The sequence below is a fragment of the Pyrgilauda ruficollis genome, unplaced genomic scaffold, assembly GCF_017590135.1.
Source record: "Pyrgilauda ruficollis isolate IOZ18807 unplaced genomic scaffold, ASM1759013v1 scaffold2, whole genome shotgun sequence".
NCBI classification, from domain to species: Eukaryota; Metazoa; Chordata; class Aves; order Passeriformes; family Passeridae; genus Pyrgilauda; species Pyrgilauda ruficollis.
Window position 1 is genome coordinate 27909833 of NW_024519206.1, and position 25990 is coordinate 27935822.

Genomic DNA, 25990 nt, shown 5'->3' on the forward strand with positions numbered 1-25990 from the left:
CTAACGTTGTGATGACAAATTGACTGAACAAAAGCAACACCCCATATCAAATACTTCTGTTCTTATTGTGCTGGTCATCTTAAAGAGTTAAGGCTTAACTTCAGAGAAGATCAAATGCACCTGAGCACATCTCTCTGTTTTTCCTTAATGTTTCCCAGTGACCTAAGGCCACTTATAAGGGCCATAATGCTTTTAAAATTTCCCCAGAATAAGTGCTGTTTAACATAATAAAACCTTCCAGGCAGAAGCAGCTGGCCACACTGCCCACTTTGCTGCTTGATTCTCTTCCAGAAAAGCAATCATTCTTGTTTTGCCAGCACAGGTATACATACCACATCATTCACATTTTACTGGAGGGCATCAGCCTGGTTCTCAAGGTTCTGTTCTTACTGGGTGACAGAACAAGGTCACTTGTGAACTTCAGAGCTGATGTCCACAGCTGCACAACTCTACCTCAAGGCCTCTGGCTGTTCCAACTCAAGTGCCTCCCAGTGCAGAGCAGGAAGTGCTTGGAGGTTGCCTTTCCTGCTGCCTCGAGCACACCAGCCCATTGTTTGCTGCTCAAATAGCTCTCATCATCCTTTCCTGTGTGTTTTTCTGAAGGGCTGTCACCTATTGCCAACAGCATATTTGGAAATCACTGCTCAAGCCTTTGATTCCTGCAAGCAGACAGGGTATTAAGGTTAAACTGACCTGTTAGCTGAGACATACCCTAATGCAAGACTCACCCTCTCCTACTAAATCACCAAAGAGACAGCAATCCTCTGACTCCAGTGGGATAGCTCCTATTTTTGCTTGTCAGAAAGGGGAAATCCAATGGTTTGCAGATTAGTGATTGACCTAATTACTTGCAGGCTTAAAATTCAGTTGAAAGATAACATTTTATCAATACTTGCTATCATGTAACTGGTGTTTGGCAGCCAGCATGACAGAAAACATTATGTTCAATCCCATACCTCGCTAAAAGAGGCATTACACTTTATTGGCAAAAAAGCTCTGCTTTCCCCACACTACTCTGAGACAGGAGCTACATGGAAGACTAATCTTTCATTCAGGTACACCCAGCTCACAATTGCCTTTCAAGGCATCTAGTTCTAACCACTATCAGTGATGGCAGAACAAACCTAAACCACATAGAAAAATAAACTACTCCTTACCTAGTTCAGATGAGGAAAGAAAAATAAATAAAATAAAAAATCCAACTACCAGATAAACACTAAGAATTTTGGAAAAAGCTGTTAATTGTATCCCCGTATATTCTTTAAACATATGCAGAGAGACAGCTGAAAAAACAGGTTTGACGAAGTTTTATCCTCATCATCTGTTAGTCATATACTGATTGGCAAATCTTTCCTTCAATTTGCTTTCTCTTAAAAAAAGAATGACTGAACTTTTCCTTTTTCAGATAATTATCCATTACTTATCTTTTAAGATTATACCCTTCCAAACAGTAGATGATGATGCATTTAGACATCATTCCTAAAAAAACTAAATTAAAATAAAGCATTTAATTAGCAGTCCAATGTATAAAGTACTTTGAAGTGGAATATGGGGAAACCCATATCATCATCTTTATGGGCTTGGAAAGCAACAGACCCATTAATTAATTAATGGGAGAATGGCAGAAAATTAAAATCATATGGTCGAAGCAGCTGTTGCCCGTAACCCATCACAAGGGTACAAAGTAGCCCCTCACAATGTTGATTATACATCATACAGATTCAGTAGTTCTTGACCAGGTAAATGACAAATCCCTCTTTAAGAATCAAGCAAAGTCTCAATGGAATTTGCAAAAGCCTAAGTTTGAAACACCTGAGAAAGGTTCTTTTCTTTGACCACTCAAGTAACTTTGAGACTGTAAGCAAAAACACTGGAGAAGATTCTAAGGTAGTTCCATCACAACATCCACAAGGACTGTATGCTCAAATTACTAATTGTGTAATCACCAAAATAATCCAGCTGGTGTCATGCCATTTTGTAGAATCATGCTATAAATACACATTCTCAATGGCATTCAGAACATGATATGTTCCTGAACAAAATCAGTCCAAGAGAAAAGTTAGTGCCCATTCATTTCAATGTAGCAACTTTTGCCTAGGGATAGCCATGTAGTTTCAGCCATCCAAATTTAATCCACATCACAGATTCAGAGCCCTTAGGAGAACACCTATCAAAACTTCTCTGAATCCCCACTTTTACATATAGCTGTTTTTACTGACATACATATGGCTAAGTTTTATTCCCAGTCTTCAATATCAGCACACAAACCAACAGGCTGATGGCATGACAACAGAGACCTGAAATCCTCCTGGAGTGTTCACACAGAGATTCTTCTGCAAGTCAATTTCCCCAGGAGTTTGCACCATTCTAATCAGAACTGACAGAGTCCTCCCTCCAGTCACGCAATCCCATATCCAGAAAGGCAATTCTTCTTATTGCACTTAGTTCAAACTGTAAATGAAATCACAGCTTAAGTACTGACTGCATGTTTAAAGCAGTGAGAACCCTTGTTCTAAGCACCTGTAAAACAGAAATTTTGAGTGCCAATCCTCCCCCTCTATAACTGCTCTTCAAAAACACATTTGAGACATAAAAGGTATGGCTTATTACAGGAATAGCTCTATCGTTTCTACAAAGCCATTTCAAAGCAGTACTTGATCTGCCTCATAAACACTATGCCAGAGGTTTTTCCCAGTACTGAGCATGAAATCTTTACTATGAAGGGCAAATCTTCTCTGCAAGGCAAATCTCCCTAGAAAATGAACAAGAAAGAAACAATAAAAAAATCTGCTTTGTGGCTACATATACCATATATGTAGTGCGTAATTAATAAAAGCTGCCATATATGTAATGCATTATTAATAAAAGCTTTCAATTATAAAAGACAAAACTAGGTACCTCTTCATGGTTACAAGCAGTAATTACACTTGACTTCAAAGGAAATAGCATCATAGTAGCATTTCCAAAACATCTTTTTCAAACTGTTTCAAGAAAGGTAATAGGTTGAGATTTAGAAGAGAAACTGGACACTCAGTATTTGCCAAAATGTATCTTTCTGCAGAAATAAAATTATCTTGATACTTTTGTTTCAGAAGTAGTTCTGAAAATAGTCTATAATCTGCAAGCACACTTGGACATTTTGCCCCTTAATATTTATATAACTACCATGTAACATCAAGCTATGATATGGAAATGCCTTTTCTCTGTGAAGCTCTGACCTCAATTTCAACCTCTGAAGACAGACAAACTTGACATACTGGTAGAGTTTCACATTTATGCATATTTGATTATGTTCTTGTCTCCTTGATTTAAATTTACAGAACATACTGGGTAACCAGCTGAACAGCAATCAAATCCAATGAAAACCAAATTTACTGCTTCCTTCTGCCTACCAAGGAGAACACAGGAAAACAATGGAATACAAAAAGAAGAGTATAACTAGAATTAAGGCAAATATTTTGAGTGTTGCAGCTTAATACCAAATATTGTGGGCTACACAGCAGGAGTTCATAGCTCCAAACAGCCAAAAATGTGCAAGTCCAGAAAAGGGCAAATTTCCAGTCCTCCTCGAGCAGTGGTTCCTCCAATGCAAAGATAAAAACCCAGGGGGAATTCCTTAAGAAATTGGCTGTAGTTGATTTTGTCAGCTGAGGTGCCCTTGTGTCAACTATTGCTGCATTTCCATTATCTCCCTGTACCCAACAGAAATTATTTTACTCCATTTAAACATTTAAATTCATGCTGCAGTTTTGTTTGAATGGGTTTTGTTCTGTTTTGGTTTGGGTGGGTGGGGGCAGATGCATAAGAGGGACGTCATTTGAGACAGCAAAAATTAAGCTTTTACAGATCCTGTGCTTACTCTTCCTTGACCAGGTATATAACAAATCCCTCCTTAAGTATCAAACACTCAAAGGCAAGTTGCAAAAGCCTAAATTCAAAACACCTGAGGAAGATACTTTCCTTTGACCACTCTCAGTAACTTTGAGACTCTACAGAGACATACTGAAATAGAATCTAAGGCAGCTTCCACCACAAAATGATTCACAGGAACTACAGTTGCATTTTGGATTAATTTTGTCACAAAAATAATCCATCTGGTTTCACACAGTGTTGTAGAATCACACTATATACACAGATTTTCAGACATTCATAGTACAGCACATTGTTTTGAAAAATTAGGCTGAGAAAAATGTTTGATCTTTACAAACCATTTGTTCTTTAGTCTCAAGAACAATTAGTTTAAGCTTTGTGAGACATGCAAGTAATTTACTGATCCTGAAAAAAACTGAATTGACAGAGGAGATACCAGTAGTATGTAGTGAATTTTAAGTTCATCATTATACACTTTTAATGCCTCATCTATATGTTTTTCTGCATTTTTAAGAATGCAAATCTGATTTTCACCACATAGAAGTTACTCTGTGTTTACAATCTTCCTTCTCAGAAGCTTTACAAAGAATGAGAATGTCCCACTCTGCATTAAAAGTTCAAGTGGGAAAGTTGTTTTGGAAAAGCTCAGAGGAACAGCTGGACTCAAGCTCTATCACATTCACATCAAGTCACCCAAAATACATACGTCAGGTATGATGAGAAATTTTAACAGCTCTTGCATTGTCCTAAAACACATGGAGGGGTTAAAACAAAACAAACAAAACAAACCTGAAAAGATAAACAAACAAAACCAAAACAAAACACAAAAAAACCCCAAACAAACAAAAAAACCCAACAAAACAAAAAAAGCAGAAATCTATGGAGAATATGGATCACCTTCCTAAAAAGATTATTAGAAAGAATGCAGGTGGATGTTGTGGCTATTGTCTAAACTAGCTTGAGGGAGAACTCCTTGGTGTCACAATTTCACCTGGTTTTGTCCTACTTAGCATATCCCACTTATATGCATTTCTAATTCAGTAGAAAGACTACCAGAATTACCAGCTGATAACAATTTACATTAAATTAATGCAGCCATTCTGACTTCCAAATGATGAAACAGCTGAAGTACTGTCAATGTGTAGCTTTCTGCTGGGATTCAGATCAATATTGTCACAGTGCCAAGACTAGTACTACTTTTCTACACCTACCTAAAAATAGTTGCCATGCTTCACAGAAAACCTGACTTTTATTAGCAACTTTCCACATCTGCTAGCCCCATGTAATCCCTCATTTTAACTAGGATGACCAAATATCTGTTGTAAAATAAGCAAGCAGTAAGCTAATAGTCCTTCTGATTTTTAGGAGCATTGATATTCCCTGTACTAAAAGGTCTGGTGTTAATTGCACAAAATTAATTCTATGAAGCTATGAAGAATTAAGAAGGAAAGAACAATTTGAATAGGACTAACCCTGTAAGACAGAAAAATTCGAGTACAAGCATGCATTGAATAAAATACTTGAAAATTTTTAAAATAATACCAAAAATGGTGGTTAACAGCTTAACAGCTGTCAAGTGCAACTAGGAAGCTGTCCAGTATAAGAATCTGCAGAGCAGATGGTATAATTTCTGAGATTTTCCCTGTGCAATTACAGCACCAATGTGGCTTTGCAGATTCTATGTCTGCTGAGTTTTGACTACTAAAGGTATCTCATTGGGAATGTCAAAATGGACCACAAATAAAACCTCCATGCCTGGAATTTGGTAAATGGAAAATATTCATTTATAGAATAATATAATAATTAAGAATGAAAAACATCTCCAAAACTGAGTCCAGCCTCTGTCCAAATACCTCCATACAGTCAATCAAGCCATAGCCCTAAGTGCTACAGTAGTTTCCTGAACGCCTTCATGCATGGTGACTCTGCCATGTCCCTAGGAAGCCCATTCCAATGCTTAACAATCCTTTCAGTGAAGAAATTTTACCATATGTCCAACCTGAACCTCCCCTGGTGCAGTTTATAAACATTTGGTTAGTTGTTTTTCAGTCTGTAATCTATCTTAAATTTAGAACAGGAGAGAAATCCATTTTCTTGAACTGACTTAACATACTGCATCTTCTCTGATGGAATATTAATGTGAAGCAGAACATGTCACTGAGTCACAATCACTCCACCTTGCTACACTATCCACAGCCTCATTCACAGAGGTTTACTCCTCCTTGTAGCAACAGATACATCCTAAGACCTTTGCAAAGCAAATCCAAACTGGTTCTACACAGAAGCATACTGCAATCATGCACAGTCTATCCATATTTTTATTCGACCTCACATTTTTGTTTTCAAGGTTGCTTTGTTTGGGTTCAGAACATGCAGGCTAGAATTGTGAAGGAACAGAAGGCAATGCGCAGGGGAAGAAAGAGAGAGTGCATGAACAAGCCTTCATGTAAAGGACAAAAAGTTGCAACACCACAGGAATATAGTTCTTCCCTTTGTGAGGCTGAGTGCTCCCTCTGCCTCCCCAGAACCCAATCCAGAAAACCTACTATCATTACACACACGTAAATATACACATGAAGTGATTGCCTTAAAACACTGTGTACTTCCTCATGTGGGAAAGGCCAGCAACTGTGCCTTCTTGCTGCATCTATCATTGTAACTATCACTGTGAAGCAGTAAGGCATCAGACAATTAAGTTGTAATTGAAAACAGGGCTCAAACCAATCATCTTTCCAAACATGCTGTGCCTGTCCCTACACACTCCCCCTTACGTGCCTTGTCATCTTCCTTTCACAAGCATCTGATGCATCTCTGCCCTGTCACTCGTGGCACACACGTACTGTGTCACATCCCCACAGAGCAAACCACAGCCGCTGTTCCTCCTCCGCTGCAGCCCTCCTCACACATGTGCTCCGTGTCGTGCCATCCCCACATACAGGTGAAACAAACCTTGTGCCCACCACACTCACCCCACAAATCTATTAGAAATGCATCCGTGCCCACACATCACAACATCACAGCCATGCACGCTCACACCCAAGCCACTGCTGCTCTGTACACACAAAATACATTACCCTGTATCTGCTACGTACGTACAGGACTACGGATAATCCTTGCCACACCCATAGCATACATGCCTTTAAAAATATCCACAGATTATGCCACACCCAATATTCACTATATATACACACAGGAACAAGCCCGTGCCAGACAGCAGCAGGCAGACACAGCTACATACATACGATGCCATGTCATGGCCCTACACACAATGTCACATCTCTGCTACAACACAAACACACCATACCCGAAGCCCAAATCACAGCAGATACACACAGAGCCATAGCATTACGCTCATTGTGTATCTGCTATCTGCACACATCCCAGGCCACACCCTGACTCACGGCACATGCATAAGGATACAGCACAGCGCCCAAACCCAGCATCCCGTGCATCCACACGGTGACACCCCATCCCTGCCCTGCGCACCGACACACGCCCTGGCTTTTCCTCTCGACTTTATAAGGGGACGACACACCTTCATCATTCCCCAGCCGCCTTACACACCCATATAAACACACCATCCCTCCTGTGTTATCCCGGCGGACAACACACCTGACTCGCGTCACACGCCAGGCAGAGCCCTGCCATGGCTGCTCCGGGAGGAGGAGGCAAGGCGCCCGTCACACCTCAGCACAGACAGGCAGGCATGTGCTACAGCGAGGGACAGCGCGGCCCCACCTGCTCTGGGCAGGCACGCAGACAGACAGCGGGACAGACAGACAGCGGGACAGACAGACACTCTCCTTTCCCTTCACCTACAGCGCGGGTGGGCACAGCCCCGCGCCGGGCCGCGCGCCCAGCCCCGCATCCGCACCCGCGCTCCCCCGCCCGCCACCCTCGCCTCGGGCTGAGCCGCCCGGCCCCGGGANNNCCGCACGGCCCGGCCGGCACTCGCTACCCGCCCCGGGCCCCGGGCGGCCGGGCCAACCCGCTGCGGCCGGGCGGCGGGGCCGTGCCGCGGGCTCCTCACCATGGCAGAGGCGCGGCGGCGGCGATCCCGGTTGTCCCGGCGACGAGGAGCCCCGAGGAGGGCGCCAGGTGCCCCCGCCGCCGCTGCCGCCGGAGCCGGGGCGGGGCCGCCGCGCGCCCGCGTGACCGGCACCGCCCCTGCGCCGTGGGGCCGGCCCGCCCCGCGCCGCCTCCCGGGGGAAGGCGCTGGCGACAGCGGGAGCGGCCCTGAGGGCGGGAGGGGGTCGGGGCGGCTGCCCGCCCTCCCGGGGCTCTGCCGGCGGGGTGCTGCCAGTGCAGGTATGGCTGCCCCCTGCGCTTCCCGTCTGCAGCCTGGCGTTGGATTTGTGCAGTGATCTCCTGGAGACACACTGGAGACGCAGAATCATGGAATCGTCAAGGCTGGCTAGGACCTTAAGGATCAGCAGGTCCAACCATCAATCCAGCGCTACCACTGGAACCCCTAAACCGCTAAACCACATCACCGAGAGCCAGATCCAGACACCTCTTAGACACCTCCAGGGATGGGGACTCCACCCTGTACAGCCTATTCCAATGCTTGACCACACTAACAGTGATTTTTTAATTTTCTAGTATCTAGTCTAAATCTTCCTGGTCTCAGCTTCAGGCCATGACATCTGGTCGTCTCCCTGCAAGGAGGTAGAAGAGGCCAGCTCCCACCCGGGTACAGCCTCCCCTCTGTGGGAGCTGTGGGAGCGATGTAAAGTTCAGCCCCAGATGCCGCCGTGGCCACCGCCAGGGCTGCAACTTGCAACCACGGCTGTAGATGACCGGGGAACCATAACATCCTAAATCGCTATGGAAAAATCCACAAAAGCCGGTCTGTCAGCCAGCCAAGTGTTTTCAGGCAATGCATGCTATCAGTAAGAGCATGGCTGGCTTTTGCAAACACTCTCTGCGTAAAACCACTGTCAAAGCCAAATACAACATTGTTAGTAGCGCACTTACGGGTCACATCTGTTCAGCAATCACAATACCCCATGCAAAAGTGAGGAGATGGGAAAAATCGTGAGGGAAAAATTGCCCCAGCAGGTATTGTTTTCTGTTGATTCAGTCCTTCAGGTTTCTAAGAATCATAAGTGGTCATTGCAGAGGAACAGGAGTTTGCTATTTGGAACGAGCTGTGTTCATTCCTTTAAGGAATGAAACATTCTGGTTTGATTAACAGTAAAAAATAGTTTCTTATGAAAGTGTCCTTTCTCAGAACCCGCACGGAAATAGTTGGTACATGCACATATCATTTGTTGGCACACCTTTGAATCTGCTGTCTTCTACTCTCCAGATTTTGGAGAATGACCTGGTTGATTCAGCTGATCTGGTTTGTATAGTAGAGAAGAAAGCCTCAGAAATGTGAAATATGTATAAACAATTTAGGCATGTTCAGCTGCATTGCAGAAGGCCCAGACTAGCAGTTTCTAAATTCTATTGGTTCACATTTAGAAAAAAAGATTACTACCCCCTGATGCAATTTTTTAAAAAAAAATATTTTGCATGGCAAATATCTGGATGGTATTGTAAGGATAGTGACAAATTTCCCTATCACTACAGTAAAAAATAAAGAAATCTAGGGAATTAGAATCAGTTATAATTGCAGCTACCTGAAGGAAAAAAATTATCTTATTTTGCAAAAAGAAGGGGCATTACAAAACATACACCATCTTTGATGATGAAGAATCCAGTATAATTATCTAAATTTGGATGTGTTTTTGCAAGAGATACAAGACAGGAGGCAAATGTGTGAGCAGACTCTCCATTGCCTAATATCACTTCTCATTTGATTGAAAACTGTCAGAAGGAGCGAATTGTTGCAAAATAGATTTAAATCAATATTTTATGTATAAAAAAGACTATGGGAAAAAAGGTTTCTTGTTTCATCCCACAAGAAGGAAAAGGCAGCCATACATTTGCCACCTATGTATATATTTAGGATGTGAGAGACAGAAATCTAGCCTTTTGGGTCTCGACCAACTAGTGGTGTTATCGCACCACACTACTGACTTTTTTTACTCTGTTTTGTCCATATTGTGGTGTCACCTGAAAATTCAAAAAATTTTCCATCAAAAACCCCTGCGAGTGGAAAAAGTCCACCAGGTGGGACAACCACAATCTCATAGCTAGAAAGTCATTTTTATAAGAGTTTTAAATTTAAGAGTAAATTTATTTCCATTACCTCACTCTGTAGGGGATCCCCAATGCAACACCTGGGCAGAGGCACCCCAGCAGAGGCACAGACACTGTTAAACTCGATCGATGCTAGAGGATCACTTGGCTGCTGCTCACTCAGGCTCATCAAGAGTTATTCCCAGCTGCAACAGCAATTTACAGACATCTTTGCCAGTTTTCTGCATTTAACCCATTCCTCCCAACACTGACAAAGTGGCACGGTGCATTCTCAGCCACCTCACCCCTAGATGGTGAGAAGTGTGTCACTTGCTGCCAAGCAGAGCAACCATTCAGAGGGCCTTTGCAAGCTGCAAAAATGTAACCTCAAATGCTGATGGGAATCTCAGGACACTAAACAAAGGCAAATGCCAAATCCTGCATCTATGATGAGGTATCCCTCTGCAAGAGCACAGGCTGGGGCAGCTCTGTCCATCTCTGGTGGACAATGATCTGGACATGAGTGAGAAGTGAGCTCTGCATTAAAAAACTGCATTAGCAAGGGAGTAGCTTGGAGGCTGGGAGAAGTGATTGTATCCATCCATTCGACACCCATGAGACTGCCTGTGAAGAGCTGTGAGCAGGTCCGGGTCCTCATCATCAGAGAGACGTTGACAAAATGGGCAGAATAAGGTGTAAGAGCGCTACAGTGCTTGTCGGCTGCAGACTATGCCAAGCAAGGGGAGACCTAGTGTTCATTTAATCTAGACAAGACATCCAGGTGGGGTCTAATTGCAAGCTTCTTCTACCGAAAATGGGGGTTACAGAGAAGATGAAGCCAGACTGTCCTTGAAGGTGTCCTGTGAAAGACTAAGAAATAACAGTCACGTGTTGCAAAAAGGGAAATTCCAACTGGATATAAGCAGGTTTATGACAATAAGAGTGGCTGTGCGCTAGAACAAGCAACACAGAGACAGTGGTTGTTGTTGATTTTCAGCATGTGGCTGGACAAGGACATGGGTAACCTGCGCTTTCTTACAGGACTTACAGGAAGCCTTCTGAATGTCAGATTGCCAACCAGATAGTATTTTCAGGCACAGATAGATGATGTGTGAAAGCTTTGTGCTTAAGACATTCCCATAACACCCATTTTTCCTAGATTTGATAGGCCAAGGGTGGTCCTTTTGTGTTCTCATTATTCTAGAAAAATTCAAAGTGGTGTTTTTAGACTCAGTTTTGTGTTAGTGAATCTTTGCAGCAGAAAATTACTTCATGCAAAAAAAGAACAAAAATTCAACCAAAGTCTTTGAACTTTACTACAGTCACTCAAATAATAATAATAATAATAATAATAATAATAATAATAATAATAATAATAATAATAATAATAATAATAATAATAATAATAATAATAATAATAATAATAATAATAATAATAATAATAATAATAATAATAATAATAATAATGTGTTGCCAAAGTTTGACAGTTATCATCTGTGTGAGAGACTTTGGTAAGCCATGGCATCAGTCCTATAAATGTCTGTGTGATTGGTTACCCTTACCAACTGATACAGTTCAGTAAGGACAAAACCAGAGGGCTGCTATGGAGGTTCCCCCATATCCAGCTCCAGAATTTTCTTATGACGTACTTCTTCTAATATGGTATATTCAAATTGCATTTCAGAGCACACTTTCATTTGCCATGCAGAAGGATCTCCACTCGGATGTTTTTAATTTAATTTCCAGTTTAAGTAAGAGGTGTTGAAATTTCTATCACATTTGCCCTTAGAAAATATTTGTTTGGGAGAACTAGTCTGATAAAAGTTTGGAAAGGTAACCTGGGTTCCAGAGAAAGGCATAGTACATATGTTTAGCTGCTGTTGCATATGTCTATCAACAGTACAGAGGGTACAGACATTTGGTAGCAGTGTGACCATGTGTGGTTTCCCCAGTAGCCTAGCACAGCTGGCTTGGAGCTGTGTTTAAAAAAATGAAGCAAAATTAGAGGTATAAAAAGTCATTGTTGTAAGATTTGTGTGGTTGCAAATAAAAATAAAACTTAGGTGCACAAGCAGAGTGGTATTTTATTGCATATCCTAATGTTCTGTCTGTGTCATAATAAATACCAATAAAACATACTGCTTAATACTCCTTTGAATTAGTTCCCATTTGTTGCAGTCATGTGATTATATTAGTGTGGCAGGAGCAGTAACGGAATAGGACACCCTTTGCAAAGTACAATAAAACCCTTTTTTTATACACTGTGCTGCAGTGCTTTGTGGGGTTTTTTTATCTTTTTAATTTAAAGACATTTATAAGCCACTCACTAAAGGATACAATACAAATGTGAACTCTTAAAGATGCTTTGCAAGGGCTTTCTTTCTTGATCTTTGTATTTTGGGGGAACACCTGTATATTTATTTGCATAAAATAAATCTAAAATTTGCAGAAAAAAAATCTCAGCTTGTTGCACTCAAATTATTCATAAAATTTAGCAGACCTAACATTTGAATTTAGGTTATGTGTGTCATGGCTTCCAACAATTCAGCTGTTTGAAAATTATGTGTGATAAATCCATTCTAGGCTGTAAATTGTATCTTGGAATTTTCCAATCATGTTAGTTTGCAACTGTGAAATAAAAGCCTTTTAATGTGGTTAGTTAACTAAACTAAAAATCCTTGCGTCTGTTTTGTCTTGGGAGATAGAAACCTGAATGGAGTTTTATTGGATAAAAGCAAAGGAGAAGAAAAATACTAGAATTTTAAATGAAGAATGAAAATTATTGTGGTCAAATGCCTAAGCAGGGTATCTATTTTCTCTAAACTTTGAAAACATTCTGTTGCTTTAACAGAAGAGATATTTCATGCCTCTGGCATTTCCATTATGATATATTTCTTATTTGAGATTTCTTAAATTTGAAGAATGTGCTTGGTTCTTTGAAAAATTAAACATTGTGAAACCCTGGAGTCTTTGGATTAGACTTAAATGCATAGAGGTCCTTCTCATCTGGCTCACCAGCAAAAGGTTGGAGCACAGTAAAGAACACAGATGAAGAGGCAGCAAAACACCTAATTTATATAGTCATTGCTCCTTTTGGTAAGGAGACTTTCCCAAATTACCAGTTTGAACTTCATGCCTGAGGTTTTTATTTTGTTGGCATTCGGTTGCTTCAATGCACAGTTTTGGACATAGCTGAGTTGTAAGCATCTAAATTAGCTGCTTAGGCTAGAAGAACATACTGTCTTTGTAATGACCTCTGAAAAGTAAAGAATCCATGTGCTCCCCATTAACTGTATAAGGAGCCTGGAATTACATACCTCAAGATGCAAACACAAATATATGTACAAAGCAAAGCATAAATATTAATGCTGTCAGGATGTTTAGTGTTTAGGGTAATGGACCCCTGGGTGGGACCACTGTATACAGAAACAGTGGGAGTCACAAATGGGATGCCCATTTAGATGTCCATATAGAAATGATGGATAGGGTAAGATTTTTTGAATTTTTTTCTTTTCATGGATTTTCAGAAGGGTATATTTCCACTGAAAATTTCAGTGTACTTCTGTCGTTGGCACTGTTAGTTCTCAAATTATCTGATGGAGCATTTTGTTCCCAAATGCCCACAAATAGTTTTTGTTTCTGTTCTAAATCAAGATAAACTGCAGCATGGCCCAGTATGACCCCTGTTCAATGTCATACAGCTGGGCAGAGGCAGGGTTAGAACTAGAAGGAAAGCATTACTGAACATGGTGTGTACACTTCTGGTGTGAAACATGGCCCGCCTGAATGTCTTCCCAAAATTAAATGAACATTTGCAACCTCTTCTCCAGCCCTCCAGACTCCCATTACTAGGTAAAGTACTTGTACTTTGATTTCGCAGGGACTATCAATGGCAGCAAGCACTGCTTTGGATAGCAAGTGTTTGCAGATGGATCCCTAAATTGCCTTCTGTGGAATAAAAATGAGAACAAGGGTTTTGAGGGATGTTGAAACAACTGCTAAACCTATTACTAATGGTTGATTGGAAATGTTGTAACATATCCAAAAAAATGTGCAATAATGTAGAAGAACATGCAAAATCAAGGCCAAGACCATATTTCTAAAGAATTTCCATAATTTCTACATTTTTATGTAGGAAATATCTCTTAAATATTGGATACATAAGAGGTAGAAATAGCTTTCAGTTTGATTTACATGAAATGGTGACAAAATCCTAATGGCAGTGCTGCAACTAGCTGTTGTAATAAGCACATTCATGAAAGAATAAATTGTGAAAGGTGAATCACACTTACTTCATACTGAATATGTTATTTAGACAATATAGGGATCTATACAGAATATATTTTTGTGTCCCTTCACTGCCAGAAAAATAAAGGCACACCAAAATAATACAAAATGTATCAGTTTTCTTTCCTCAATAGTCACATAATTAAATTAATCTGCATTCTAATTCTACTGGCATTCATGAAGATAGTTCAGGAATTCATACTCTGCAATTCACTTTTTTTTTTTCTTTTGATTGTACTTTATTTGGAAAATAGAAAAGTATGATGCTGTTTTAGTTTTCTGGAGGACAAGCACTTTGCAGGGATAGAGATTTTCCAGAATAACATCAAGTAACAGCCACAGTGTACCTCACATAGAGAAAACATTTCAGAGATACAGAATGGAACAATTAAGTACTCTGGGGAAAAAGATCCCAATTTCAATAAGTCCATTGAAAAAATGGCAGACATCAGTGGGTCAAGGTTTGGCATGATTTAGGATTTCCTTGGAAGTCCATGAACATTTTACATGCAGTGCTAAGTGATAGAAAAGCATTTACCTCATGTGTGGAGGGACCCTGATCCTTTCAATAATTGCTGTTGGTCCCATCTGACATAGGTGTGATGTCCCATGACTTCATGGGAGGAGGCAAACAGTTCCCTCAGCTGTTTCTTGTAGCACCTGAACATCACCTGCCTCTACGGAAAATGTAAGTGACATCTGCAGACAACATATCTGCAGATGTTGGGTGCCATTCAACTGCAATGTCTCCTTTCTTATGCCAGTTAATGGGTTATTTAAGGTCACTTGCTGAAGCATGCCTTAGCTCCTGTGTTGTTCATCTGTAGGGTTATTGCAAAGCCTGTGCATTTGTTGCATCTGTTGCGTAGGTTTTCTGCAGCAGACTGATTGACCTTACATGCTTCCACTTCCTGCCAGTCACAGTCTGGCTAACAAGGAAGGCAGGAAGCAGCCAGAAAATGAGCAGGCTTGGGATCTCTGAAACTGTGTAGAGAAGTCAGAATTTGGAGGAGAGTGAGGATGGATGAAAACCAGATGTTTTACAGAGGAGTGGTGGCAGTGGGGTGAAGCAATAGCAGATTTCAGACAGAAAGAATTATCATTGTTAAAAGTGTGAGTTTGATGCTAAGAGATTAATAGCAATAATGTATTGTGTGACTTTGTGTAGTGCAATCTTCTCTTCTGAGAAAAAGTATCAATCCTAAAGTGGCAGCAAACAAGGTCATCTTATGCAAGGAAGGTAGAAAAAAGGCTTTTTACATACCAATTAAATTACTTGGCTTGGAAATACTTATTTTATAACATTCTGCAGCATTATTATTTCTTCCTGATGTTTTCCCTCTGATTTTATGTGGTTGCACTGGAATTAACCATGGTCATCCTTCTGCTGTACTCCTGGCATTTACAGACTACAGCAGCAGAACAGGGTTGAGGTGTGGATTTGGGAGATAGGATGTTGGAAGAAAAAAAGTCAAATGGAAACGCCAGAAATCTCTACATTTCCCAAGAGTCAGCTCTATAGAGGTTATTAATTGGGAAGAAAGGCATGGTTTTGGACGAGCCTTAAAATTTTTCAGAGTGCAACCCAGCATTCTTCTGAGTGCAGAATGTCAGACAGGGTAAAATCAACACATAGGAGGTAGCTAAAGTGTCCTTTTCCAGCAGCTGTTTTTCTGAACAGTACACATAATGATTTAGTATTACAGCATCACAGAGTAATTCAGTTTGGAGGGGATCTCAGGCAGTCATCCTGTCTGACTTGCTGCTCAGAGTAGGATTGGCTCAAAGATCAGAGCAGGTGGCTAGGGACTTTAGCCAGTTTGGTCTTTAAAACCTCCAATGACGGAGATGACACAGTCTTTCTAGGTAACATGTTCCACTCCCTGGTTACCCTAATCAAGAAAAAGGATTTCCTAATATCTGGTGAAAGCCTGCTTTTTATCTTGTAGCTGTTGTCTCTTGTGCTTCCATCCTGTACCACTGTGTGAAGAGCCTGTCTCTACCTTCTCAACAGCCTCCCAAGAGTTATTTACAGTCTTCTATTAGTTCCAAATTGTGCTATCCTCCAGGCTTAACAAGTTGTCGTCCCTCAGCCTTTTCCCACAGCACAAGCACTCCAACTCTCTCTAACCATTTTGGTGACTTTTTGCTGCGCTTACTCCAATTTATCTTGTACTGGGGATTGAAAACTTTATGCAGTACTCCAGATCTGGTCCAATAAGTGCCGAGCAGAGGGAGATAATAATTTCTTGAAATTACTGGATGTGTTCCTGTTAATATAGCCCATGATGCAGTTGGCCTTCTTTGTTGCTTTGTCTTGCTGACCCCCAAGACAAGAGAACTATGACCCAGATGAGGGAGTGCTACTTTGTTCTGGCTTTACCTCTTACACCTACCTCTTTTGTTGGCACAGTCCTGGAGCCTGAAGGTTCCAGCTGTCCTGCAGATGGATGAATCAAAAGGTGTTTCTTCTCAGAAAAGGTAAGGATAGTCTAGGGCTGCAGATATTGCCAGATGAGCTGCAGCCTTTGTGTTGTGGACCTCATAGAAGTACATGTGTTGCACATGCTGGCTCTACAAACACAGTGTCTGTGTTCCCTTTGTAATGATTGGAGACAGACAGGTTCCTTGTTCAGTAAGGCAGGAGTGAGGCACTGACTGTCTTAATTTTTCTTAGCAACCCCTTTGCTCCCATCATTTGATTTTCCTCAGCTGATCAAAAGTCTGAGAATCTTAATTTCACACCCTTGTTGCAAATCTGAGATTGCTAACAAACAAACATCAGCTCCACTTGCCTTATCAACTTTTTAATTTTGCAGACATATTTGTTTTTCTTTGCTTGTCTTTTTACCCTTTCCAGATGAAAATGACGCTTGGCAGCAAGAATGGCCAAGCTACAGAAATGAGCTAGGAAATGATACTGAGAGGCAAGGCATTTGCGTAAGCATATTTGTAGAGAACTAGGCTTTGGGTGGGTGGAATGTGCCTATTGCAAAGGTTCTGTGGTAGAATTTACTGGAGCAGAACATGGAGGATTTGAAAGACACGGATAAGCCAAACCAATGTATGTGTTTGTGTTTGTACTGTTTAGAGTGACATTTACAACACAGGGTGGTAAACCAACCTCATTTCAAAAGGAACCAATTCTCCAGGCACCATGTAGATCAGCGGGAAGTGAAGCCTGTGCTCAGAAAAAGGCCAGAAGAGAAACAAGTTCATTTTGATGGACTACCCAGCACTGCACTGGGGTCATGACAGGAGTGAGCAATGAAGGAAAAGCTGGAAGTCAATGTACTTAAAGATCAGAGAAAGAAGAGCAGTGCAATTGCCTTTAGATTCCATGGTAAAATTTTTCACCTACCAAAAATTGATTTCTCAGTAATATTACATTGAAAACAGTGAGGTATTGTGGTGACAATATCCTTTATTAAAGTTATTTCCTGTCAAAAGCAAGGTGTTTTCTGACAATTTTATGGTAACCAAAGAATAAATCAGCTCTTGTGTAGCACTTAGCCTAGTCAGATACCAGAATATATCATACTTCAGCTCACACTAGGTGTGGTCACAGGTAGATGTAGCTGTAATATATTTTCGTTGACTTTCACCAATTTAGGAGCACATGATTTGGCATTCACAGTAGTTGTTTAATTAAAATGTTACTAAAACTACTCTCATGTGGTATGCCACAACTTTACACCATGCATTCATATTCTCAGAGATGCTATTAAATTTAACAGTTATTATTTTCCCTGTAGTTAGAAGTACTACAGACAGTCCAAACATCTGCTACAAATTATACATCAAATTACCTAAACCTGTCATTCAAATAACTCTTTCAACTTCTACAAACCAAACAGTTGTGTCCAGTCTGTGTCCAGTTTGAGGACAGGTGTACTTGCCCATAAGATTGCATGTACAGCTATGCATGGACATTTAGGCTGAAGTTTTAAAAGAGGAAAAATTACAAAATATATTGAGACCTCTGAAGTTTGGAAATCAGTAGTAGGTAACTGAGTAGGTGCTGACTTATGAGTCAACTTTCTGACTCCTCCTGCTCATTGTTAGAAAATGGTTTGTTGCTGGTGTTTCCATAGACATGATTTGTAGTCAGTTCCAAAGTGCGGCAGAGCCTACATGCACACAAAGAGTGTTTATTTTACAATGATAAACAAAGTGAACAGCTACTTCAGACTGGTGATTATATTGCACTGCAAGTCTAGGAAGAAAAAACATTGACTTCCTAGCACCACTGTTTTCTTTCAGAACCACCAATTTCTTTCTTGCTTTCACACCTTCTAATCTCCAAATTGTTTTTTTTAAATGGCACAGCTCATGTGCACGTAATGCTTTTCACCCAGAATAATGCCAAAGTGCCATACAGACCCAGGATTGTAATAGAAAACTTCACAACAAATGCATGGTTCTGTATTAGCACTCTCTAGAAAAAGGACCCTGCATACATGCCAGAAAGTATGTCAGGAAGAGAGCATGTATAGTCATGTGTGATATAAATTGTTGTGTCAAGAGTGAACATTAATGTACAACCTTCAATGCTGTCTGTATTCACTTTGCTTTTAATAGTTCAAATGTGTTAAAGACGTGTTAGTTAAGGTTTCATGATTTGTAGGATAATCAGTAGATATTCCTGGCTTCTCTAAATCAAGGGAGAAAATGAAGTAAAAGCCATAAAATGTACTATTAAAAAAAAGAGAAAATTGTCATTTTGAATTTAATCTCACCGTATAAATTGGGTTTTCATTTGCATTTCACTTCTTTTGGTTTTTTTGACAATAGATGTCTACAGCTCTCCTTTTTCTGTAAAGGGCAAAAAAGCACAGATTTTATGATGATTGTTTTGTAAGTGAAATTAGAATTGAATACTTTTTGTTTTGCATTTAGTGTCCAAAACATTGTCGTAAGGTGTACAGCAATTGTAAAAGCATATGATATTACAGACCATATGATATTACATTTAGCTAAGGCTTGCATTTTTTGAGTGTTACCTATATTTCCCCATAATTACTTATAAACCTTGCCTTTGGTAAGTCCTCTGGGATATAAACAAGCTGAACTTTGCAGCTATTTATTGTATCTACAGGGGATTTAATAAAAATCTTGCATAAAAGCCTCTCGATTTCAGGGAATTTCAGTTCTAACTTTGACCCTAGAGTTTCAGCAAGGTCTAAACCAGGCTAGATATCTATCTCCATAGTTACCGTGGCAGTTCTATGCCCTTGTAATGATGTGAGACTCTTTCTCCTTTGTTTGTACCTCAGATCTCCAAACTTTTCATAGAAAATCTACTTTGGAAGGAACTACTGAACAGATCAACCTTGCCAAAACTGTGGGGACCTAAACATGTAACACCTCTGCAACTTTGATTTCACCACACAATGAGAAATGGCACACACTGTACCTTGGTATACTCTCAGAAAGTATTTCTCAGTCCTGGGTCTGTTTATACATCCCATCTAATAGTTCTTGCCCACCTCTTGTATCTCCATTTTGTGCCCATGAAAACTGGTCATGAATAACACATTTCCACGCACTCCCTTCCTGAGACACACCAAAAATTTAAAATAGCATCTTAACAACAGGCCTATCATGATGGAATGAATTTTCCCAGCAATGCCAATTGCTAGGCAAAACTCTGAACTCCTTATCCATAGTGATAGCCCTATTGACACAAGTGCAAGGCCAGGCATTCAGCATTGTTTCCTCATCCTCATAAGCAGAAATGCTCAGTGGTATAAAATTAAATTCCTTGTCACAAGTGTGACAAAACTGGACCTACTCTACCATTCTCTGCCTTGTGGTTTTGATTATTTGCTCAAAACTCTGGTGACCTTTGCAAGGGTAGGAAGTTGCTGTGCCATGACACAATGGCAGCGATCACCGCCATCCTGCTTAGTGGTTTGCCTGGAAATTGCTTGCAGTTTAGGAAAGCTTTCCTTTTAATTTAGTGCATATGTGAAATAAATTATACTATGGAATGGTGCTGTCAAATATTTATTTAGTATCTCAGTACTTTAACTCACTTGCCAATCAGATAAAATTAGTTTTGAATTCTTTTGTACTGACATCATGTTCCTAACTTACAAATTCCCTCTCAGACAGAGAAGTAACAAATGTTTGCATTGGCCTGTTGTGAATAGCAGCGATGTTTAGGAATTTTAATGTACAGTTCAGTGTTTTCATAATGTCACTGTGAATCAGTGCTTAATTTTAGCTGGAGACAACTTTGTCCTTAAACAACTTTCTTCGTGTATTTTTCTATTTTCTAATTCAGCCTGAGTGTTAATGTTGGCTCCTTTTAGGTTATTTGCATGGGGTTTCAAAGGCATAGGATTTCCCAAGACATCATTAAGCAGCAACAGTGGCTGCAAAGCGAAGTGTATACTGCTGGATCAACAAGATTGGCTTCTAACAATCAAATAGGAAACAAAATTGAAAATAATGACTAGTATTTTGGAATTGTTTTACTGTATGTGTTACAGTGCCAACATCTTTCTGCATAATCCTGCTGATTATCTCTTATATAAATAGCATATTAACTTGTGAAGTTTATGAAAATAAGGTCTGCTCTAGAATGTGTTGAAGTCCATGCAACCAGTTTAGCGTTTCTTCTATGGTATTTTCTTCATAGAGGATGATAAATTGCTGCCTTATACTTTAAGCCTTTATCTGAAAAATTTGTACAGAATTAAGTTAATGACATGCTATACAGACGTTGCATCTTGGATTCACTTTGTATTGCTAAAGGTTGTTCAAAATCCAAAAACTAAACACAGACAAAAATTAATCCACATGGTTTTGCTGAATTTGCTTGCTAAAATGTAGTAAATCTTGAACACATAATTGTTCTAATAACACTGCATTCCTACTGTGTATTTACTTTTTTTCTTTGTGTTTTGCATGACAGAATTTTATCGCTCTCAACTTCAGTCAGAGGATAGAACACATTTGAATAAGTTTTGCATGACCTATGTTAAAAAAAAAAGGAAACCGTGCATGAAATGATGGGAAACAATTCATTATGAAACTCCAGCTTTCAGGTTTCTGGTTGGATTTTGTACCCTAAAGTTTTGCCTCTGTGGCTGCCTTATTTATGCCCACATCACTAGTGAGGGATCACCAGAGCAGACGGGTTCTTGGGACCGCTGGTGGGAAGGTTCCCAAAGTCATTAGTGGTGAACAGTAAAAACACAGGAAGGTAAAAACATCTCTGCCCCTTGTCTGCCTGGAGAGAAAGTGTATCTTTCAGTATGTATGCTGACTGACAAAGGTAAAACTTGAACAATTAAGTTAATTGGGTACCTAGTAAAAAAAGTTACATTCTTAAGTGTGTCATTTTTTAGAAAGAGGCATCACATCAAGTCTGTAATTCTAATAGTTATTTTACTCTTTGTTGATCAAAAGTCCTAACTGTGCTTTTATAAGGACTGATTCTGCTTCACTGAGGCATATCAGCCGTGTACCAGAAGTTATAATGGAAACAGAAATTAGATCTAACTTGGCTATACAGCCTAACCTGGTAATAGAGTCCAGCTTCTGTGGGGCCATTTACATCCGTGGTCATATGGAACAGTCTGTTAAGGGATTATCCAAGAACAGATGAGCTCAGGCTGAAGAAACCCCAAATAGTACTTTTGTACTCAGAATTTCTCAGTCATAAGCAAGCATGTAGCTTTTTTTTTTTTTTTCACAATGTGTTCTGCACAACCAGACCATAGAAAATATTGCTTCCACCATTTACAGTGAAGAAGGCCAACAAAAAAAGAGGCTGAGGAACTGAGGAGCTGAAACTGTGGTGTGTGGATGGACTGCCGAGCTTTTTTTTGTTTTGTTTTTTCGGTTTTTTTTGTGGTTCATTGAAAAAAACATTTAAGAACTATAACATTGTAGGTTAAGCTACCAGCACTGGAAGGGAACTGGGTCTGCAAGTAGATATTTTCCTAACAAAGTGGTCTGCTGACTGAAAATCTGGAGCACCATCAGAGTTCAACTAATTGAGCCAGACAGCTTTGTTAGACTGTCTTATAAAAGCTGGATGACTGGCTAGATAACTTTTGGCACTTTGAAGAATAGGGAGGCAGATTTATGAACTGGACAAATGAATGTTACAGTCAGGAATTTTTCCAACAGCTTGGCTCTATCTCTGAGAGACCCTTTGACTCTCGAAAAGGTGCTGCTTCAAAGGCCACTTTCTGCCAGCTTTTAAATGCACCATTCAGCCTCGGATATTAAAGCAGATTTTAAGCACCTTATCTTCCTGTGCAGCTCAGGAAAGGAACAGGCTAAGTTTAGAGCCGGTTTTATTCCCATTTACTCAGTAACATGAAAACATAGAAATGACAAGAATGTTTAGGAAGGAGACAGGTGTGCCTGCACACAGAAGAGGAACAAGGTGACATTAGCATGCAGAAACAGCTTGGTGCACTTCAGCAAAGGTGAAACTGAATCTGTGATCTCCTAGCGTCGCTGAGGCTTTTAGAGACATCCATCTTCCTCTTGCCATGTATGCAGTCATGGCAGGCACGCACCTCTGCAGTGCACCCACAAAACCCTCATGCTCTCTTCTGCTTGGACAGGAATTGCTGAAGCCCTTCCATGGCTGGCTCTCAGCAGCCGAGCCCTAACTCGCCCGCTAGCCTCCGTATGCTCGACCCCAGCAGGAGCCCACAGCAGAGCTGCCAAGCTTTCTGCATTTGTTTCTGCCCTGACGGCGTTGCACGTCATTCCAATTCAGATCCATCAAACTGTCCGCCGCAGCAACTGAAACACCGTGGGCAGAGGAATACACAAAATTAGAATTTCTTGGAAAAACCCCAGTCGCTATAATTGTAAATAGCTGTTTTTCTTCTTTGTATGCTATTTCCCTTATGGATTCCATAATTTCTGATTTCTGAGCTTTAGATCAGCTCAAAGTGGAAGAGATAAATTCATGCCTGGAAGGGATTGAAAAATAAGATAGCAGCTGCACAGAGAGGCACATGTCATGGGGTATTTTCAGTATGACCAGGGTGCCAGACACCTTGTCTACACAAACAGAAGGAAAACAACTGAGAACTGGAAACATCATCACAGGCTTGTAATTTTTCTGCTCCCTCTCATAATAAAACAAAACAGAAAATACAAAGGTTGATGAGAGTTAAACACCCACCACAAAGGTCTTGTCAAGTTTGGGGAAGTTTTTTATGTAAGCTAAGCTGTTACTGAGGCATCTTTGAGGCTGTTAAAGCTAAGCAATACCCCTCATACCCAAGGTGAAGATAGATGATGCTGTGGCTTAGCATGTTCCCTTTTCTTTCCTGAGCTCAAATCACGCTCACCACTTGCCAGTGTTGTCACACTGCCACTCTTTTTTGCCATTATTTGGTCTTTTGATCACAAGATGACAGGTGGCCTGGGGGACCAGCCACAGAAATGAGGCAGAAGAGTATATTGTTTTCAGAGCGAGACTCAGGGCCCATCCACACTTGGGAACTGAGAAAGGAGGAAGCATGACAGTCACAAAATTCCTCTACTCCTTATTTCAATCACCACTTGTTTTCACAGATTTTCAGGGTACACACTGCTGTCTTGCAGGCAACATATTTTAACAGTCAGTCCTAAAAAATCCTGCACTAAGATTTAAGGTAAGAGTAGAAGAGGAAGCAAATATATGGAGAAAGCTCAGACTGATTTTTGGCAAATCCTCTGCTTGATCTGTGCTGCACTGTTGCCAGCTCTAAGTGTTCCAAAATCATACGTGATGAGGGTGGCTTAAAAATAATCAATTTGGAGTTACTTTTTATTTGCCTTCTGGCTTAAAAATAATCAATTTGAGGTTCCTTTTATTTGCCTTTGGTTTCTTAGCCTTCAGGGTAAGTTCAGATAATGTTTTCTCAGAAACCATGTGTGCTAGAAAGCTGCTTTCTCTTTTCCAAATAAAAATTACTATTTCTCAAGTCCAGCCCTAGCCCTATGCTAAGGTTTCATGTACCAAATAGCATAAGATGTGCAATAAACTCATTGCAGGTAAAATCATCCATCTTGTTCACCTCATATTTTGTTTTGTTTGCTGTAGTCTAGGGCAGAAGAAGTGGACAAGTTAGTATGAATAAAAACATGAGAACAGAGAGCTAGGGAAGGAGAGGCGGCAACTTAAGGAAGCAAAAAAGAGAAAGGAAGGCAAGGGTGGAAACCAAGATGAAGCAGGAGGATGGAAATATTTGCCATGGGAAAGATTTAGGAGGAGAAAGCAAAGCTAACAAAGAGCAAAGATAATTCTGCCTATACCTGTCCTTTAGTATGACAGCAGCTTTGGAATTCTGGAATCTATTAGGGCTATAAATAGCTATGTATCTGTAATTAATTATTTCAAGTTGTGCCAATATTTAACTAGGAATTAGTGCTGCCAAACCAAATGGGCAGCAGCAGGTGGACTTTTGAAGACCAGGTATTTTCAAACTTCTAAATGCTGCACACTTGTGTAGTTCTGCATTTATGTGTCTTCTACAGGACCAAGTTAACTTGAAATTCAGAGATCTTTAGAAAGTTGTGTTGGAGGGGCAGTCTTAAAATTCTTAGGTCTGAAATTAAACCTGCAAAATTTGCTTTCTTTAGCAGGTAACTCTGGTGAGGGCTATTACACTTTGATTTTTGACAGCCTGAGTATATGCGATACATGACTTGCAGAAGATTTGAAGGAACAATTCAGCAAAACACAGAAGTCTGGATATTTCTTCAAATGAAAAGCTACTTCTTTATTTTAGAAGAAGCTTCCCCTTTCACTCTTCTGTATGTTTTTGCTACTGCGTCTCCTGTAGCATTCTTACCCCTTTCATGTGATGTAGAATTGTCTTTCTGTTGCTCTAACTTTTTAATGTTCCTCTCTTTCGCCCAAAAATCAGAGCTGTCCGACTTAATGTACATTGAACTGCCTCCCATCTTCTTTTAAATATGTCAGGGAGTTTGCAAGATTTCTGTAACATGAGTTATAACATGTTCTCTTTGCAACCATGCAAAGAGCTTGTGAAATAGGTGTGTCATGTTTAGTACCTGCTTAGCCACTCCATATGTGGAGTGTCCTTATGGAATGAAGAGTAATTAATGTGGTATCTAGTTAGGGAGGTTGGATTTAGCTTTGTTGTAGTTGGTGAGCCATATTTAATCTTGGTAAATGTCAGGACTTCCCCCCCTCCCAGATTTCAAATGCAAAGCCAAAATTAGAATAAGGTTCCTTGTATACAGTCTACCTGGAAGGAGGTGTTCTCACTGAGTGATGAATACATAACCAGAGAAACACTGATTCTGTGACTTGGATAAAAAACTAAAATGGCTATTGTGATATAACTCTGACCAGTAAAAGGTCAAAACAGAGAAAAACTTGAATTTTCATTAACTTCTCTCTATTGCACACAAGGGCACAGAATATTTGCACTTGGCATTCACATGCAAAGCTCTCTTTCATATCTCCTCCCTTAAGACTGCTTGGCTTAATAGTAAGTACTGGTTGTGCTCTGCAAAGGCAACAAATAGACTGAAAGAGACCAAAAAAGATCAGGCAAATAAAAAGAAAAGATGGATTGATAAATATGTTATGACTAAAGACCAAACAACATTGAGACAGGACTTATTTCAGGCATTATGTGTTGGTCAATAATTCTTTGCTGCTTTAAAATTGACTTTTAGTAAAGTAACTTGGTCCGCAATACCTCAG

General features: G+C 40.3%; 1 protein-coding gene across 1 annotated transcript in view; it reads right to left on the minus strand.

The window, feature by feature from the left end:
- Positions 1–8007, minus strand: part of FBXL2 (F-box and leucine rich repeat protein 2) — a 50851-nt gene extending 42844 nt beyond the window's left edge. The window contains exon 1 of the mRNA XM_041466678.1: positions 7901–8007. Within this exon, the coding sequence (XP_041322612.1) occupies positions 7901–7903 (3 nt within the window). The 5' untranslated portion in view covers positions 7904–8007. The remainder of the gene's footprint in view (positions 1–7900) is intronic.
- Between the last annotated feature and the right edge of the window lie 17983 nt (positions 8008–25990).